This window comes from Hydra viridissima, unplaced genomic scaffold (assembly GCF_058129835.1).
Source record: "Hydra viridissima isolate aposymbiotic clone 2 unplaced genomic scaffold, HvirCarnegie_v1 scaffold_8, whole genome shotgun sequence".
NCBI lineage: Eukaryota > Metazoa > Cnidaria > Hydrozoa > Anthoathecata > Hydridae > Hydra > Hydra viridissima.
The window spans coordinates 17874057-17892561 of NW_028324307.1; the positions used below are offsets into that span (position 1 = coordinate 17874057).

General features: G+C 29.0%; 1 protein-coding gene and 1 pseudogene across 3 annotated transcripts; one reads left to right on the plus strand and one right to left on the minus strand.

Moving 5' to 3' along the window:
* Positions 1 to 162: 162 nt before the first annotated feature.
* Positions 163 to 15410, minus strand: LOC145195162 (adhesion G protein-coupled receptor G2-like). Of its 3 annotated transcripts, XM_090096685.1 has the most exons (12): positions 15276 to 15410; positions 12855 to 13001; positions 12345 to 12597; positions 6912 to 7305; positions 5177 to 5476; positions 4916 to 5086; positions 3034 to 3622; positions 2489 to 2696; positions 2086 to 2351; positions 1934 to 2000; positions 1011 to 1249; positions 163 to 891 (listed from the first exon to the last, which is right to left on the minus strand). In XM_090096685.1, the coding sequence occupies exons 1-12, from the start codon at positions 15346 to 15348 to the stop codon at positions 704 to 706; spliced, it is 2895 nt and encodes a 964-aa protein (XP_089952811.1). In that variant the 5' UTR covers positions 15349 to 15410; the 3' UTR covers positions 163 to 703. The 3 variants fall into 3 exon arrangements, 2 of the variants coding, with proteins under 2 accessions (XP_089952811.1, XP_089952812.1); XM_090096686.1 differs by lacking the exons at positions 12345 to 12597; positions 12855 to 13001; positions 15276 to 15410 and having other exon boundaries at positions 6923 to 7056; XR_016455226.1 differs by lacking the exons at positions 163 to 891; positions 1011 to 1249; positions 1934 to 2000; positions 2086 to 2351; positions 2489 to 2696 and having other exon boundaries at positions 3495 to 3622; positions 5182 to 5476.
* A 1816-nt stretch (positions 15411 to 17226) lies between these two features.
* Positions 17227 to 18121, plus strand: LOC149885450 (uncharacterized; annotated as a pseudogene).
* Positions 18122 to 18505: the final 384 nt, after the last annotated feature.

Genomic DNA, 18505 nt, shown 5'->3' on the forward strand with positions numbered 1-18505 from the left:
TACGCAATTTCCGATGGCGGGATGCTCTAATGAGAATATGAATTCAGGGTACATTCTTCCTCTTAAATTTAACAAAATCGAGAAGAAAAAAAATATTTTATGGAACCATTGAAAGTATGATGCAAAATAAAAACAAGGAAAGTTATTTTTTTATCAATTTTTTGCATGCGGATTTTTTAAAAGCATACACAAGTATTTAGTACAAAACTTGCTTTAAAACAAGATCTTTACTAAATTTGTAACATTTCATCAGCGATTTTCTTTCACTGTTCGCGTTATGATAACAACTTTTCTAACGAACCTCGTTGAGCGGAGTAATTGACTGAAATGACTTTACAAAAAAACTGGCCACTTTTATATTCCCTTTGATAAGACTTGACAACCATTATTCTGGTGCAGAAAAGTTGTAAGTGGAGGGCCGCATCTAGGTATTTAGTTTTATATTTAACTCCACTAATTGTGTGGGCTTCAGAAAACATACATCTTTAAGTATATGAACCAAATCTTGCTTCGATTTTTCTTCTTTTAACATCAAATCGCTAAAAAATGACTGCATAAAGGTCAATATTTGAAAAAACAAATTGGAGTAACTTTCAATCTCGACCACCAATTTTTATAATTTAGCGATTCTTCAAGATTTCTTATTGATCAGTTGTCAATCGAAGCGAAAATCAAATATCGGATATTCAAACGATTCAGGAGATTAAACTTCCGTTGATGAGGACTTTTTCCTCCTATTCGTGCTTATACTCTGATGTTCGGAAGGGGGATGACACACTAAAAGTTGTTTCCAAGCTCTCATATTCCTCATCGAGTAAAAAATAAAAATGAAAAATCCTTGAAGCGAATTAAAGATACAAAACAACCATTGAAAGGTACTCGTCAATGGGCCTAAAGTTATAAAACCCGTGTTAACAACTATTGAACAATCTATAACATGTCTTGATATCTCAAAGAAAACAATAACTGATCAAAGAAAGATTTTCGCAAAACAAGTTTAAAATTTGCACCTATTGCAAGCATGGCGAACACCCATGTGATTCCTAATAAAGTACCAAATGCGAGTGCTATCTTTATCGAATTCAATGTCTCATGGGCTGATTGACGCTTTGTCGTGGAACATCCTACAAAACTTGCAGAATTTGTGATCCTTACCAAAGTTACCAGGAGGACAACGAAATTACCAGCAAGAACCAAAGCACACGGCAACAATACGCCAAAATAAAAGGCTTTTCCGTGGATGAGGCAACTGAAGAAACGAAAAAAAATACAGTTTAAAATTGGAGAATTTTGAATAAAATAAAGGTCATTAAGATAAAACTGATTTACAAGAGGCCATATAATCTCATTATCTACGTCTATAAAGGAGTATCTCTCAGAGTAAAATGTTCATACCAACTTACTTTTAATAAAATTAGAAAGATTTTTTTCCTTTTAACGTTAAATTTGTTTCATGATTGAATATTCTGATTCTTAGTTTGGGAAACAACACAAATATTGATAAAACAAGCTCAATGAGCAACAAACTGAGCTCGATCAGCAGCAAAAAAAATTTAAGCGCTTTACTTTTTCAACCTTTAAAAATATCAAAGAGCAATCTTTTAGACAGGTTTGCTCCTGGATATTTTCCTCAAATCATTTATCGATTTCGTTTCTTAGCTAAAAAATTATCTGATTGATTTTGGAAACTTTATTCAGTTTGTAACTTTTAGTAAAAAAGAGAAATTATACAATTACAATTATTATTAAGCAATGAGAGGTAAAATTACGACCGGAAGACAAAATAATTGAGCTTAAATAAAATAACAAAATAATTTTTGACTAAAACTTTTAAATCAAAACTTCGTTTTTTTATAATAATTTGATAAATAAAAATTCATCATTTGAACATCCTCAGTATTTTTAGTTTTTTATTTGTTTAAGAATTGCTTACTACTTGTCAGTTACCAAGCTTCTTTTACCCACACCCAATGTTGTTGCTACCACCATTAATGGAAATCCTTCAATAAATTAGAATAAATATAAAATCGTTTTAAATCAAAGGAAAAAATCACCTGGTTCAAAGTATTATTAAAAAAAAAATACCCCATCCAAAAATGTGCACTTTCCATAAAGTAATATGCTTCTGAATACGAAACATTTGAATAAAATCATGATAAAGTTTTAAACCAACAAAACTCATCCAACTAAATGTTGACAACGTGAAAAATTGAATTATCAATGCAACTGCCGGACAACTAAGTTCCCTTTTGCATTTGCGTTCAGCCCCAGTGTTAAATACTATGATGAGTGTCACAAGAGAGATGCAAATATTTAGTATTAATTGTTGGATGTACTGCTTCCGAATGCTCCTTCAAATAATGAAATTAAAATTTTTTCATGAAAATTTTTAGTTAAATTTAAAAAAGAATTTTTTTTCACTTAAGTAAAATTTTTCCATTGAAAAGTTAATAGAAATATGGAAAAACTAATATAAAATCAATCTCACTTGAATAGAAGAATGGTAAAAATTGTTAAAAATAATGCAAGCAAGGACACACCACTTCCAGCCCATGTTACAATTTGAAGATAAATAGGGTTACTTTTAGTTTGCGAAGTATCAAAAACAAGAGCGAAATTTGTAAGGTGGTTACAGTGACATTTGATTGTTTCACAAGACTCCTCAATCTTAAAACAACCTTCTGTAGACCAGCTTCCTTTAAAAAAATAATTGTTTAAAATCAATAAAAACAAGAAGCCACTTTTTTTATGTCTTTGAAAAATGTCTGCTTTAAAAAAAAGTTTTCTTTAAAAAAATAAGTTAATTTTGAAATCAGATATAAAAAAAACATTTCCAAAAGACACAAAAACTCTCAAACTAGATGTGAACTGCTAAGTTGGGAATTGAGTGCATTTGTGGTTGAATGAGTCACTGGCATTCAAGTTGCACTACTAACCAACATTTTACTGGGTTTAATTTAGAACCCTTAATCATTTTACACCTAATAAAATGAATTGTCTTAAAAATGTTCACTTAAATTATATAGACATTACCCTTATCATCCCAGTATTTACAGGTAGCTGAACTTTGCATAACATTTGTGTCATCTTTTCGAAATGACAATTTTATTGGAGATGTCAACTGTTTAATTGTTGTGTTTGCCACTGTAACTGATAATATACTTCTAATAACTGAGTGAGTTTGACTGTTAGATAATTGAGTGTCATTGTTTATAAACAATGATGCTGTTCGATATGCCAAAACAAAAACAACTTTATCAACGTCATTAAATGCAACAGCTGGTATTTCAACTGAAGAAGAATAACCTTCTTTTTTAACAAACATATTCTTTCTACGATCGCCCTGCTCAATAACCACTTTCATATTCTGATCCTCCTCTTCAAAAGCTTGAATATATAAATTGTCTTTTTGAACACGCTTGACTTTCAACACAACTTGGTCCTTAATGACTTCAAAGGAACCATTTCTGTTTTTTATAACTGATTTACTTATGGTTTGACCAAGTTGCTCTAGAATCTTAATTAACCCTGTAGGAGCTCCAGATAACTGTTCTGCTTGTTTTAATATCTTAAAGTCTGCACTAATGACATAGTTAACTGAATTCATTGTTTCATGAACAACCTACAAAACATAAAACAAATAAAAAGCAACTTTATAAAAAAATAAATCTTTTTGAAAATTATTATGAGGTTTTTTTGATGTAAAAAAGTTATCTACTATTGATAAACTGTTATACTGATAAACTTTTGTAATATATATAGGCCTAAAACCCAATTCTTATTGAAAAAAAAACAAATATTTGTAATAACTGCTTTTTCTTTATATAACGGCAATATTTTAACTTTTAGATGAGAACTTTGTTAATAAATTTTTTATCACTAAAAATAATTTTTTTAGAAAACTATGATAAATTTTGTATTGAAAAACCATAATTTGAAAAACATGGTCTAATTAAAGCTCAGATCAAATATGGATATGAAGAAAAAAATGCAGTCAACTTCATATCAATTTTCTGCTTCACTTATCTTGTTTTAAGTCTCTAATAATGTACCATTTTATTGTATACAATGATACATTACTAAAATATTGTATTCAATAAACTTCTGTGATTGATACAGTTCAGAAATTTAAGGTTTAATTTTATTTTAACTCAGAGTTTAATCTCAAAAAAAGATAATAAAAATAGTAAGATGGACATCGAAACACATTATCTCCATCTTCATAAATATCTGCGAGTTTTTGCATTTTCAGAAAATTGACATTTAAAATCTGCCAAAAAGTCATTTTTTTTATTGTCAACTATTGACAGAAAGATGAAATTTATTACAAAATAACTGTTTATATACAAACTTTCCAAGCTCTGTAATATTGTATTAATAGATAAAAATTATTAGATTGCCCATTCTGCTTAATTAAAAGTAGATTTATAACTAAATAATCTAATAAAATTTTGGTAACTCTTCTAACATTCTCTATAACCATCATGATGATTAGCCATCAGCGAAACCTATCATGACTAGTTATAAGCAAAACAGCTTCACACAAGTTAAATATGATTAAAGAAGTGCACAACTTCAATAGACTCCTTGATAAATATGCTTTATATTAAAACTAGTAAACCATTAATGCATGGTCAATTACTGATGCTTCACCCTATTTATAAACAAATATAAAATTTTAAAACATTTGTAAGAATTCATAGCAGAGAATTTAAATTTACCATAAAATGTATTGTAGTTTATTTGGTAAATTTTTATTTTACTTCTTAAAAAATAAAATTTTAAAAGTTTTCTAATTGAAATTTACAAAAAAACTTTTCAATATTTTAAACTATCATAACATTAATGGTCAGTAGGACAGAGGTTTGTTCAAATTAAATTAGAATATCACAAACTATGGTAAAAAAAAACTCACACTTAATAGTTGACTAGAAGGAAGAAAGTCTATTCCTGACACAACAGTCTTGATTACATTTCTAATATTAACAACATCCTTTGGAACACTAATTAAAGAGCTATTTAATACTATGGAAGATAAATTTTTAGCTAAATCTTTTACACAGAGTGCATCAAGACAGTCGTGGATCTAAAAATAAATAAAAAAAAAAAAAATATCGTAAACTTGTAGTAGAACATTAACAGTCAACTGTAAGTTAAAAAAGCATTACAAAAATACCTTACTCAACGAAATCAACTCTTCAGTAAAATTTGATTGAGGTTTCTTTTTAGTAGTTCCTTTCATCTGTAATGAAATTGATTTCGATGTTGATGCTGTTGATGAAATCTCTGTGTTGGGTTGATTTAAGGTGGTTGAAGATAGATTCCTGTAGGTTGACGCTGTAGTTAAAATAACAAAATTGCTCAGAAGAATCATTTTGACAGCATCACTATACTTTTTATTGTTGAATACTGTGCTCTCATCATAACCTGCATCATATAAAACTATTCCTCCAAAATTAGCATGGACTTTAACTTTCTAAACAAATTTTAAACAGTGTCTGATGAAAATCTTATTATGTGACACTCAAATATTATATTGTTAACTTTTTCCAAAAAAATATGGCTTTTTCAAAACATAAATTTCAAACCAATTATTTATTTATAATAGCTTTATTAGTTAACATTATGTAAATCATTTTCTATAAAGGTTGCATAAAATTGCTAATCATGACTAGTTTAGTCAAACTTTTGTTGAGATTTTCAGAAGTAAAGTTACATAGAGATGGATCAAAAAGCCGTAAGTGAAGCAAAAAAGTAGCAGAAAAAAATTTGACAACATTTAAAGAAACATTTAAAGCAACAAGATCCTCAAAGAAAAACTATAAAATGCAAGAACAGTCATATGGTTGAAGTTAAAGCCAAGGTTAAATTTTAGTGAACCTACAAAAACATTCAATAAAAACTGTGAGAAATCAATGATAAACTAAACACGAGCAGCAAAGAAATAAAGAATTAGGATGAGTAAATTCATTAAACATTGAGTCTCTCCTATCAAAGAGTTTTTCAGAACTTGTTACAAATTGTTTGATGAATCTTCAGGGTTTACTTTTTAGCGATCCAGAAAGATGAAACATTGAGTCTCTCCTATCAAAGAGTTTTTCAGAACTTGTTACAAATTGTTTGATGAATCTTCAGGGTTTACTTTTTAGCGATCCAGAAAGATGAAAAGCAACAGCAACTTACATTCCAAGTAAAACATAGAAAATTGATGAAAAAATATTTGAAAAAGAACAATTGTAAAGAAGATGAGGTGTTAGAGATAAATACACATTTTAACTATTTAGAATAAAAACTATTATTATTAACAAAAAATAAAATTTTTGTTAAAAAATTGTCATCTAAAATTGGTTTATCAAAATTTTGATACTGTTGAAGTTTCAATACTCAGGGCTGCTTTAATCTTAATGGATTAGGTCTGTAATATCTACACATGTTGAATCAAACAACACACTTATGTAGTGATGCTAGAGCAAGTTTCAATCAGCAGACAAGCTGATAGATTGAAATGAATGATGGCAGATTTGAATCTATTTAAGTTAGGATAAACAAAAAAAATAGTTAAGGTCTAAATAAGATCTGTAAGTAGACTCAAATAAGAACTAATTAACATTAGGAGAGTAATTCTAAAGAGAATTTGTAATATCAATGCATAACTGATGCATACAAATAAGTAATTTTGGAATTATTTAAATAATAGTTTATCACAGTTTTTTTATATTATTTTATTTCTGTGTTCAAAAAACACTTTAAAATATACATGTATGTTTTAGTATGACATGATTTATTGATGCAAGATTCATTTAAGAACAATTATTCATAAAAATAAAATTAAAGCTAATTCAATCATAAGATCTTCTTTAGCTTTTGTTTATGGCACTTCAAATGAGCATTAAACAAAAAACACAGACTACCTTCACAATACCTTCTACACCATCAGAATCTTGATAATAGTCTTTCAAAGAATCAATAGGTGCTGCTAACAAATTGAGGTATACAAGAGGCTTTCTTGAAAACTGATTAGTAAAAGCAAACCATTCAGCTATGTTTTGATTAAAAAATTCACCTTTTGATGTACATTGGTCTTGATAGTAATTTACATATATCTCATCAAAAAAGTCTCCATACAGCTTTAACGTTTCTCCTAAATTTTTTACAGGACTTAAGTCAGTACATCGCGATGTTGCAGTGATCATATATTTCTTACTTTTATTGCTCACCATTAACTCATGCATAGATTTTACAAACTCTGGGTACCCAGTGTAAGGTTCTTTAACAATATCTAAATTCACTCCATCCAAAACAGCGCTAAAATAAACCTTAAAATTAAAAATCATAGCTTTTAAATTGAATGCTTTAAGCATTTCTTCTACAAATAACTATCCTAAAAAGTTTTTTAAAAGCATTACAACAAAAAATACTCTTATAGACTAATAGGGTAACCTGAAACAAAGTAAAAGTTTTTGGAAAAGAGTCCCTAACTTTAATAGCATATAACAAAATTTTGCAAATCAACAGCTCATCAATTGATTTCTATACAATCACTCAAAGATTTGATATCAACTTTTTGCATTATTTTCTAAATAACAATTACTAGTCTGTCTCACTTTAACAGACTCTGGGCAAATCAAAATGTACTTAATTGGTAGAAATATTAGCACCATTAGAATAGCATCAAATATAAAATAACCAAGGCAAATGCATCTCAATCATGAGAAAAATAATCTATCTATATTCTTCTTATTAAGCTTTTTAAACAATATTTTTTTATATGAAGAACTAGTTAAGTCAGATTGTTTAGCATATTTTCTCTAAGGAGGACTAAGGTTAGAATTTGAATTGATTTATATTGAATAGAATTAATGTTTAACCATCATTTAAACTGCTAAGTGGTCTTTAGCTACTGATAAACGACATACTGTTAAGGCATGCATAAGTAAATTTTATTTCTGGTGCAAATTCTAGATAGTTCCTTCTATTAAAGCTAAAATTGAACTTTTTGAAAACTTTCTTAAGAAATCTGTAAAAGCAAATTGAATAAATTACGAGCAAATATAATCTAATTTTTCTTGATAAAACTGATTTATTGTTTGATAAAATTAATTTACTGCATTTTCAAATGAATTTGATACCACAATAATAGAATTATATGAGTTCTACTTTATTGCTTTACTTGATTGCATTATAGTGAATTGGATAAAGTCTACATTTATGTTTTATTTTTCTTACTACTATCAGCTACAAATAATTTTTTTGAGGAATTGATAGTGTGGTAGTACTACAATATCACTCAAAGGGGTCTCCAGGTATTCATTTTAGAACACCTGGATTAAATGGCATAATTCCTGTTGTTCCAAAGCTTGAAGTAACATTTTCCACTCATCAAAATGGAAAATTTTTTATAGTTAAAAGTGATGATGTCCCAACATTTCCTGTAAATTTTAGAAATACTTTGAAGTTTAATTTAACCTAAACAATTAGTTAATAAAAGATGCTTCAGTTTTTTTGATTGGACAAATCAAAATGTCATTTACAAAACTTTGCAAAATGCTTTTTCTAGCTAACTGATAATCCTTGTTGAAAACATTTGTTATCCTATACCTTTCACAGAATTAGAGTTAAAATAATTTACACAACCATTATTTTCAACTGAAGCTTATTAATACAGTGGTTTCAGGAATCTTTTGGCACACTAAAACTCAATAAGCTCCATATTTGACTGTTATTAGTGTATTTTTTATGTCAAGTTCATTCCAGGAAGCTTGATTAGTTTTTCTGTTTTACTTTCTCATATTTAAAAGTTTTTAAAAACTGTGTATAACATTATTATTATCATTACTATTATTATTATCATTGTTATTGTTGTTATTGTTATTGTTGTTATTGTTATTGTTGTTATTGTTATTGTTATTGTTATTATTATTATTATTATTATTATTATTATTGTTGTTGTTGTTGTTGTTGTTGTTGTTGTTGTTGTTGTTGTTGTTGTTGTTGTTGTTGTTGTTGTTGTTGTTGTTGTTGTTGTTGTTGTTGTTGTTGTTGTTGTTGTTGTTGTTGTTGTTGTTGTTGTTGTTGTTGTTGTTGTTGTTGTTGTTGTTGTTGTTGTTGTTGTTGTTGTTGTTGTTGTTGTTGTTGTTGTTGTTGTTGTTGTTGTTGTTGTTGTTGTTGTTGTTGTTGTTGTTGTTGTTGTTGTTGTTGTTGTTGTTGTTGTTGTTGTTGTTGTTGTTGTTGTTGTTGTTGTTGTTGTTGTTGTTGTTGTTGTTGTTGTTGTTGTTGTTGTTGTTGTTGTTGTTGTTGTTGTTGTTGTTGTTGTTGTTGTTGTTGTTGTTGTTGTTGTTGTTGTTGTTGTTGTTGTTGTTGTTGTTGTTGTTGTTGTTGTTGTTGTTGTTGTTGTTGTTGTTGTTGTTGTTGTTGTTGTTGTTGTTGTTGTTGTTGTTGTTGTTGTTGTTGTTGTTGTTGTTGTTGTTGTTGTTGTTGTTGTTGTTGTTGTTGTTGTTGTTGTTGTTGTTGTTGTTGTTGTTGTTGTTGTTGTTGTTGTTGTTGTTGTTGTTGTTGTTGTTGTTGTTGTTGTTGTTGTTGTTGTTGTTGTTGTTGTTGTTGTTGTTGTTGTTGTTGTTGTTGTTGTTGTTGTTGTTGTTGTTGTTGTTGTTGTTGTTGTTGTTGTTGTTGTTGTTGTTGTTGTTGTTGTTGTTGTTGTTGTTGTTGTTGTTGTTGTTGTTGTTGTTGTTGTTGTTGTTGTTGTTGTTGTTGTTGTTGTTGTTGTTGTTGTTGTTGTTGTTGTTGTTGTTGTTGTTGTTGTTGTTGTTGTTGTTGTTGTTGTTGTTGTTGTTGTTGTTGTTGTTGTTGTTGTTGTTGTTGTTGTTGTTGTTGTTGTTGTTGTTGTTGTTGTTGTTGTTGTTGTTGTTGTTGTTGTTGTTGTTGTTGTTGTTGTTGTTGTTGTTGTTGTTGTTGTTGTTGTTGTTGTTGTTGTTGTTGTTGTTGTTGTTGTTGTTGTTGTTGTTGTTGTTGTTGTTGTTGTTGTTGTTGTTGTTGTTGTTGTTGTTGTTGTTGTTGTTGTTGTTGTTGTTGTTGTTGTTGTTGTTGTTGTTGTTGTTGTTGTTGTTGTTGTTGTTGTTGTTGTTGTTGTTGTTGTTGTTGTTGTTGTTGTTGTTGTTGTTGTTGTTGTTGTTGTTGTTGTTGTTGTTGTTGTTGTTGTTGTTGTTGTTGTTGTTGTTGTTGTTGTTGTTGTTGTTGTTGTTGTTGTTGTTGTTGTTGTTGTTGTTGTTGTTGTTGTTGTTGTTGTTGTTGTTGTTGTTGTTGTTGTTGTTGTTGTTGTTGTTGTTGTTGTTGTTGTTGTTGTTGTTGTTGTTGTTGTTGTTGTTGTTGTTGTTGTTGTTGTTGTTGTTGTTGTTGTTGTTGTTGTTGTTGTTGTTGTTGTTGTTGTTGTTGTTGTTGTTGTTGTTGTTGTTGTTGTTGTTGTTGTTGTTGTTGTTGTTGTTGTTGTTGTTGTTGTTGTTGTTGTTGTTGTTGTTGTTGTTGTTGTTGTTGTTGTTGTTGTTGTTGTTGTTGTTGTTGTTGTTGTTGTTGTTGTTGTTGTTGTTGTTGTTGTTGTTGTTGTTGTTGTTGTTGTTGTTGTTGTTGTTGTTGTTGTTGTTGTTGTTGTTGTTGTTGTTGTTGTTGTTGTTGTTGTTGTTGTTGTTGTTGTTGTTGTTGTTGTTGTTGTTGTTGTTGTTGTTGTTGTTGTTGTTGTTGTTGTTGTTGTTGTTGTTGTTGTTGTTGTTGTTGTTGTTGTTGTTGTTGTTGTTGTTGTTGTTGTTGTTGTTGTTGTTGTTGTTGTTGTTGTTGTTGTTGTTGTTGTTGTTGTTGTTGTTGTTGTTGTTGTTGTTGTTGTTGTTGTTGTTGTTGTTGTTGTTGTTGTTGTTGTTGTTGTTGTTGTTGTTGTTGTTGTTGTTGTTGTTGTTGTTGTTGTTGTTGTTGTTGTTGTTGTTGTTGTTGTTGTTGTTGTTGTTGTTGTTGTTGTTGTTGTTGTTGTTGTTGTTGTTGTTGTTGTTGTTGTTGTTGTTGTTGTTGTTGTTGTTGTTGTTGTTGTTGTTGTTGTTGTTGTTGTTGTTGTTGTTGTTGTTGTTGTTGTTGTTGTTGTTGTTGTTGTTGTTGTTGTTGTTGTTGTTGTTGTTGTTGTTGTTGTTGTTGTTGTTGTTGTTGTTGTTGTTGTTGTTGTTGTTGTTGTTGTTGTTGTTGTTGTTGTTGTTGTTGTTGTTGTTGTTGTTGTTGTTGTTGTTGTTGTTGTTGTTGTTGTTGTTGTTGTTGTTGTTGTTGTTGTTGTTGTTGTTGTTGTTGTTGTTGTTGTTGTTGTTGTTGTTGTTGTTGTTGTTGTTGTTGTTGTTGTTGTTGTTGTTGTTGTTGTTGTTGTTGTTGTTGTTGTTGTTGTTGTTGTTGTTGTTGTTGTTGTTGTTGTTGTTGTTGTTGTTGTTGTTGTTGTTGTTGTTGTTGTTGTTGTTGTTGTTGTTGTTGTTGTTGTTGTTGTTGTTGTTGTTGTTGTTGTTGTTGTTGTTGTTGTTGTTGTTGTTGTTGTTGTTGTTGTTGTTGTTGTTGTTGTTGTTGTTGTTGTTGTTGTTGTTGTTGTTGTTGTTGTTGTTGTTGTTGTTGTTGTTGTTGTTGTTGTTGTTGTTGTTGTTGTTGTTGTTGTTGTTGTTGTTGTTGTTGTTGTTGTTGTTGTTGTTGTTGTTGTTGTTGTTGTTGTTGTTGTTGTTGTTGTTGTTGTTGTTGTTGTTGTTGTTGTTGTTGTTGTTGTTGTTGTTGTTGTTGTTGTTGTTGTTGTTGTTGTTGTTGTTGTTGTTGTTGTTGTTGTTGTTGTTGTTGTTGTTGTTGTTGTTGTTGTTGTTGTTGTTGTTGTTGTTGTTGTTGTTGTTGTTGTTGTTGTTGTTGTTGTTGTTGTTGTTGTTGTTGTTGTTGTTGTTGTTGTTGTTGTTGTTGTTGTTGTTGTTGTTGTTGTTGTTGTTGTTGTTGTTGTTGTTGTTGTTGTTGTTGTTGTTGTTGTTGTTGTTGTTGTTGTTGTTGTTGTTGTTGTTGTTGTTGTTGTTGTTGTTGTTGTTGTTGTTGTTGTTGTTGTTGTTGTTGTTGTTGTTGTTGTTGTTGTTGTTGTTGTTGTTGTTGTTGTTGTTGTTGTTGTTGTTGTTGTTGTTGTTGTTGTTGTTGTTGTTGTTGTTGTTGTTGTTGTTGTTGTTGTTGTTGTTGTTGTTGTTGTTGTTATTATTATTATTATTATTATTATTATTATTATTATTATTATTATTATTATCATAGGACATAAATGTAAAGACTATGATATAGCTTTATATAATTTAGCATTTATGTTTTGGAAATACCTTCTGAAAGGTCTTGGTCCATTTCCTCCAAAAAATAATGCCCAAATCCTTTTAGCAAAAACTTCACCTTGAGTTGCATTACCAATTGAGTAACCTCCATATGATCCACCAAGGGCTATTTGAACTGATTTATTGTTTTTTTGACAAAGTTGAATTGCTTCCTCAACTGATTGGCAATAAAACAGTGAATTAAATCCATTTAAAAGGGTGGAGGAGGAGCAATGGTTGGCCAGATTAAGAGAAGGAAAATTGTCTACAAAACATAAATTATGAACAAACATGAAAAAAATTAAATATAAATAGTTAAAACTGAAAAGTTTACAAAAAAAAACCAATTATGTTATTGTAAAATCAAAAACTTAAAAATATAAGCTTTTATCTAAGCTTAGAAAAGATTGTCTGTTCTTTACTAAAGTGATAGAAAAAAAATCTTGTATAAAAAACATACAGACAAGTTAATTTCATAGAGCTGAAACATAACTCAGAACTTTTACTATCTGAAAAACTTACCTGTTTCAGTTGAAGAAAAAAAATCATTTAAATATCCAACAATTATTGAATCAAATGGAGATTGTGCATTACAATATTCATTAAGCTCTTTTTCTGATGCTGCACCATTCTGCCCCCAATAAACTATTAATCGACTTGCAGTTATTTCTAAGTATATATAAAGAAATTTTGGCAAACAACAAAAAATTAAATATCAAGGAAAATAAATCCACAAAATTAAGGTAGCATCATGGGAAATTTCAAGACAGAAATAACAGGATTTTCTCCAACCATGAAAAATATTTTTAAATTTAATTCATGCTAAATATCTCATTTTAATATCAGTATCTCTATGCTTAAAGTTTAGGGTAGAAATCTTAAGTAATTTTAAACAGTAATTAAAGAATTTTTCAACATTTGAATAAAAATATAACACAAAGTATAAAAAAAAAGTTTTTTTTAACCAGGGGAATTGTTCAGTATGAACAATTATCCTGGTTAAAAGTAATTAAAGAATTGTTATAAGGTTAAAAGTAGTTATTAAAGAATTATTATAAGGTTAAAAGTAGCTATTCGCCCCAGTAATAATCCGTGATAATATATTATTAGTATAAATTTCCGGGGGGGGGGGGGGTCACTGCCCATATTGCCCCCAAAATATTAAGAGATTATGTAAATATTAAGAGATTATGTAAATATTAAAAGATTACGTAAATATTAAGAGATTATGTAAATATTAAAAGATTACGTAAATATTAAGAGATTATGTAAATAAGAGATTACGTAAATGTTTAGAGAATATGTAAATATTAAGAGATTACGTAAATTATCAGCAATTGTGTAAGAATTAAAAATAGGAAGACAAAAGCTTTAAACTAGAAAAAGTAAAAAATATAAATAAAATTTAAAAACTTGGTAAATGTAATAAACTTGATCAAAACAAATATAAAAAAGTATCAAAAATTTGAAAGTTAAATTAATGAGTTTTTAGAAGGCAGTCAAATTTTTTATTCAAGTTTTTCAAGTTCAAATAATGGTCAAACTTGACGAACTTGATAGTCAAGCTCATCAAGTTTGGCTATTATTTTAAACGTTTTAAATGTGAAATAGTTGAACGCATTGAATGAGTTTTTCAAATTTATCAAGTTTTTAACTCAAACTCGCTGGTCCCTAATATGAAAACGCTAACATTCGCCATCTTTTCAACAAATTTAAGTGTAATTTTTTTTCTTATGAAACCGAATACGATTTTCAACGTCTTCTAAATTTTCTAATTTAAACGTTTAACTAGCTACAACAAAAATTCGTTGCCGAGTAAGTTTGATTTGACATTTATTAAAAAGGTCGCCAAAAAATTATTGGAAAATAAGTAACAATAAATTTTATATGACAATTACTTTCTTTATATAAATTATAGTATATATTTAATAAACAAAATAATAATAATAGTAATAATATAAATATAAATTATAATAATAATAATAATAATAATAATAATAATAATAATAATAATAATATATTATAAACAAATTTTTCCTTTATTTATTGAATTTATAAGCATTTATATTAATAATAACATATTTTACTATCATCAAACTGCATAATCATCTGCAAACTTATTCTGTTAATGAAAGTGTTCCTTAGAGCGTTGTGCCCACGTTGAATTCACGCAAACAGTCTGGTATCACGTCATGATATGTGGGCCAAAATTAAAATTGAAAAATTTTGATTAATCATCGGAATAAACAATTATTTCCGTAATTTTTGAACGCTGATTTTAAATTAGTAACTAATTATTCAAATATATAAAGCAATAATAGTTATATAAAATGATAATTATTTTGAGATCATTTTTTTCTAAAATTTATTGAAAAAGTGGCGAAGCCAGTTTATTGAAAAAATGGCGAATATTAGCGTTTTCGTATGAATTCTTAATTTTTTTTAGATTAAATTTAGAGTAGGACTTTTCATAATCTGCAATAGAGGAGTGCCAATGACAAATAGCGTTTAATTACCATTTGTATCCCATTTCAATTCTAATTGGAAATAGTTGAAAAGGACGTCAGGAAGAGGCAGGGCCGTTGAGAGAATGAACAAGGCACGGAGCAATTTTTTCTGATGGGCCTCTTGGGCCCAGAGGTTGACTGCTAGGAGGAAGGCTTAAGAGGAGCAAAAATTTTTAAGGGCTCAATTGCTTTTTTGTGAGCTCCCTCACCTTCTCAAGCTGCCCTATCTTAAATATGCTAAATTATTTCATATATATATAGTAAGCTAAACCCTTTAAACGGTTCGATTTATTGGTTATTGAAACAGAATAATCAAAATAATCTGAATATACCTTCTCGAAGTGTTTCAACTTTTACGGGATCATTTTTTGTGGGAATGTGAATAACTTAAAAAAAGCAACATAAAATTTAAAAATGATTCTTTAAAACGAAGTACCTGAAAATGACAACCACATATAAACGACCGTCGCGACCAATTTTAAACTTTTAATCCAATGCTCAACTCTCATTTCAATGCTTTTAAATAAACTAGAATTTATTCTATTGCTTCGATATGTTCACTGAAGATAGGTTTTCCAAAAAAAAAAAAAAAACCGAATTTCAAAAATACTTTGTTATGCGTGGTGATGATTTAATTGTTGTGGCAATTGCGTCAAATCAATGGTTTTTTTTTGAAAATGTGACCGGATGATTTGGATGGTGAAATAAAAACATTTAAGAATGTAACAAAACGTTTGTCATTTCGTGGTCGGTAGTTGAGTGTTGAATGCGAGGCGTAATAGACTTTTTTCTCATCAACAACTTAACAATTGTGTCACTTTTCACTTCAGATAGATTTGTTAATTATTGTTGGAAATAATCATGCATTTATATTTTTTAACATCTTTCAGTTTGATGGATAAAAAAAAACAACTAAATTTATATAATTTTTTTTTGCTTTTTTATTAATATTATTTTTTGAATGTTATTTTACGAATGGTATTCAAACTTTTGCAATACGCCCTTTACCAAACAGATTCAAGATCTATTGAACACAGGCATCTAAATCTTAAAAAGATCAGAGTAAAAACCAATCGAACCTCCCCCCCTCCCACCTCTAGCTATAAATCCCGCTCACTAGTTATAAAACAATAAAATCACAACGAATGTGATTTTATAGGTTTAATGCTTTTGATGAAATTCTTATGTAAATTAGTGCATCTATATAAATGTTTTTTCAAAGAATCCCAGTAGTAACACCATGTTATTTCAACGTCGATAAATGCTAGATTTTAGGGTTTCGAAGTAGTATCAACGTTATTTTAACGTCGTTTGCCTGCTGGAGTTCATTTGAATACTTGTTTAAATTAAGGGTTTTTTATTATTTTAATTTATGGGCTTCTTCATTCATTCGATGATTTAACAATGATGAAATAGCCCGTAAAATAAAATGACTGAGTTCTGTATTAATGTGTTTATTGAGTATGTTTGACAACTATAATTCTGATTCATATGTATTATACATGCATATATATTATAGTTCAGTATTGATGGTTTAGTATAATAAAAATGTAGCCTTTGTTGAAAAAAGATCGAAGGATCATGCTAAGACCTCACAATATATACAAGAGACCCATTCATAAGGTTAAACTCCATTTATTTTTTTTTTTAATGTAAAGATAAGTTTAAAAAGTTTACTCGTTTTTAATTTTATTTCTCGATGAAAAAATATTTTTAGATAAAATTGGATCAAAAATTAAATTCATAATTTTTTGTTTTTAAATACAGATTCAATATACTTTCTTGGTATATGTTGACCTTGCAGGAAAGTTTCTTATCATAAGAAGGGTTTAGAGCAGTTTTTGCTTCATTTAAAAACCTTTAAAGATTCAAGCGTGACAACACAAAATGCCTGTGAAGCGTGAAGTGGAATTTCACATCTAGTCTAGCAGAATGTAGTAAAAACATAAAAATATTTCAAACTTTACCAGAAAAGGATTAAACACTGTCCACAATGTTGCTCAATAATGTCCACAACGTTACAAAGAAAATTAGAATCATTAATTGTGAATCAAACTAAAAGCAATTCTAAATTTATTATTAAAAGAAGCCGCATGTAGAGTTTTTTTAATTTCAGAAGGTCTAAAGGCGGATTTCCACGGAGTGAATTAATTCGCGCGACGCGATTTTTTTTGCCGCGAATGTTTCTGAGCATGTGCACAAAGATATTTTTTATAGCCTGGCGATTTTTTTTGTTTTGCAAAAAAGTTGGATGTATTTCAACTTTATATGTGGCGAATTTATTCGCGTAAATAAAGAACCAATCAGATCCTTTAAGATATGCAAACTCAGCAATCGTGTTGAAAAACAAACACATCGAAATTGTTGAAAATAAAATAGATTTAAAAATGCCGACAATCAACCCGTTAATGGAATGGTTGAGAGACATTTCTGTCTCTCAACCACTAAATAATGTAGATTTAATGGTTTTAATAAATGCTTTGCAATATACTCAGAATCATGTTGAAATCACGGATGAAGTTGTTAATGAAGTAGTCGAAATTGAAGAGACATTCGATAACGATAATTCAGCTGGTTGACAAGTATGTCAACCAGCTGAATTTGATAAAGATACTTTTGTTGAACCTGTTCGTAAGTTACCAAGCTTGTGGGATGTGAATCATGTTACATACAAAGACAGGACGGTGAAAGCAAATGCTTAGAAAAAAACCTCCATCTTTATTTAATAAAGAAGAAAACTTTCGTCAGAAACAATTAAAAAATTTGAAAGGTACATTAAAGAAATGTTTAGACAAACGTAATCATATGACAAGATCAGGAGCAGCAGCCTCGAATTTACCAAAATTTAAGTTTTTTGATCGGATGACATTTTTGCATGAAAAAGTGCAAACAAACCAACTGAATCTAATGTAGATATTGTTCCAGATTTTACTTCGCCATCATCATTTCACTCACAGTGTAGTTTTTCACCGTACAAGTTGTTGCAGCAGTGACTTAAATTTAACTGAAACTCATAAAAGATTAAACCATTCCAAACAAACCATAAAAAAGAAAGCATGGGTCAAAAATCAGACACAAATCATAGCGAGGAGTCATTCTCACAATTGTGACAAGATGTTAAAAAAGACGATGGAAGATGGTGAAGAATGAAACTACTCTATTTTGTCGAAACCTTAAAATCCGATTATAAAAGAACTCCTATTGAAAGAAAACAGACGGGCTATGATAAAGATAAAAACACTTCTTTTCAATATGAAATACGGTGAACAAGAAGAAATTTAGGTTAATATATTCAAATACATATATGAATATATATTAAAGCTTTTATGTTTATATGCTCCATGAAATACTTCTTTATATGAACTGATCATTTTTGATTGACATGAAAATTATTATTTTTAAATTCAAAATTTAAAGCTATTGTTGAAGTGTGATACAGTAGTTAATATATGATTAAAAGTTCATATATGATTCAGCGCTTGTTATGTTTGCGGAGTAAGGTTTTGTGTGAGTTGGGTTTGAAACCTTTTTCGTAGATGGATGACTTTTTCTTATTAACGGAAAACTTATATGTCCTTGCTGAAATTCATCATTATTTCTGGAATGCTTCCCCCTTTTTATACTCGTGTTCTTTAACAGTATTACGAAGAGGGTGCAGCCCACAAT

What these genes read in the sequence shown, in the direction of transcription:
- LOC145195162 (XM_090096685.1), bottom strand. Translation starts at nt 15,348, where the DNA reads ATGAGAGTTGAGCATTGGATTAAAAGTTTAAAATTGGTCGCGACGGTC. An exon ending in TATGTGGTTGTCATTTTCAG is followed by an intron (nt 13,002 to 15,275) that starts GTACTTCGTTTT and finishes ATATATACTTAG; the next exon opens with AAATAACTGCAAGTCGATTA. An exon ending in TTTACCATTCTTCTATTCAA is followed by an intron (nt 2,352 to 2,488) that starts GTGAGATTGATT and finishes CATTATTTGAAG; the next exon opens with GAGCATTCGGAAGCAGTACA.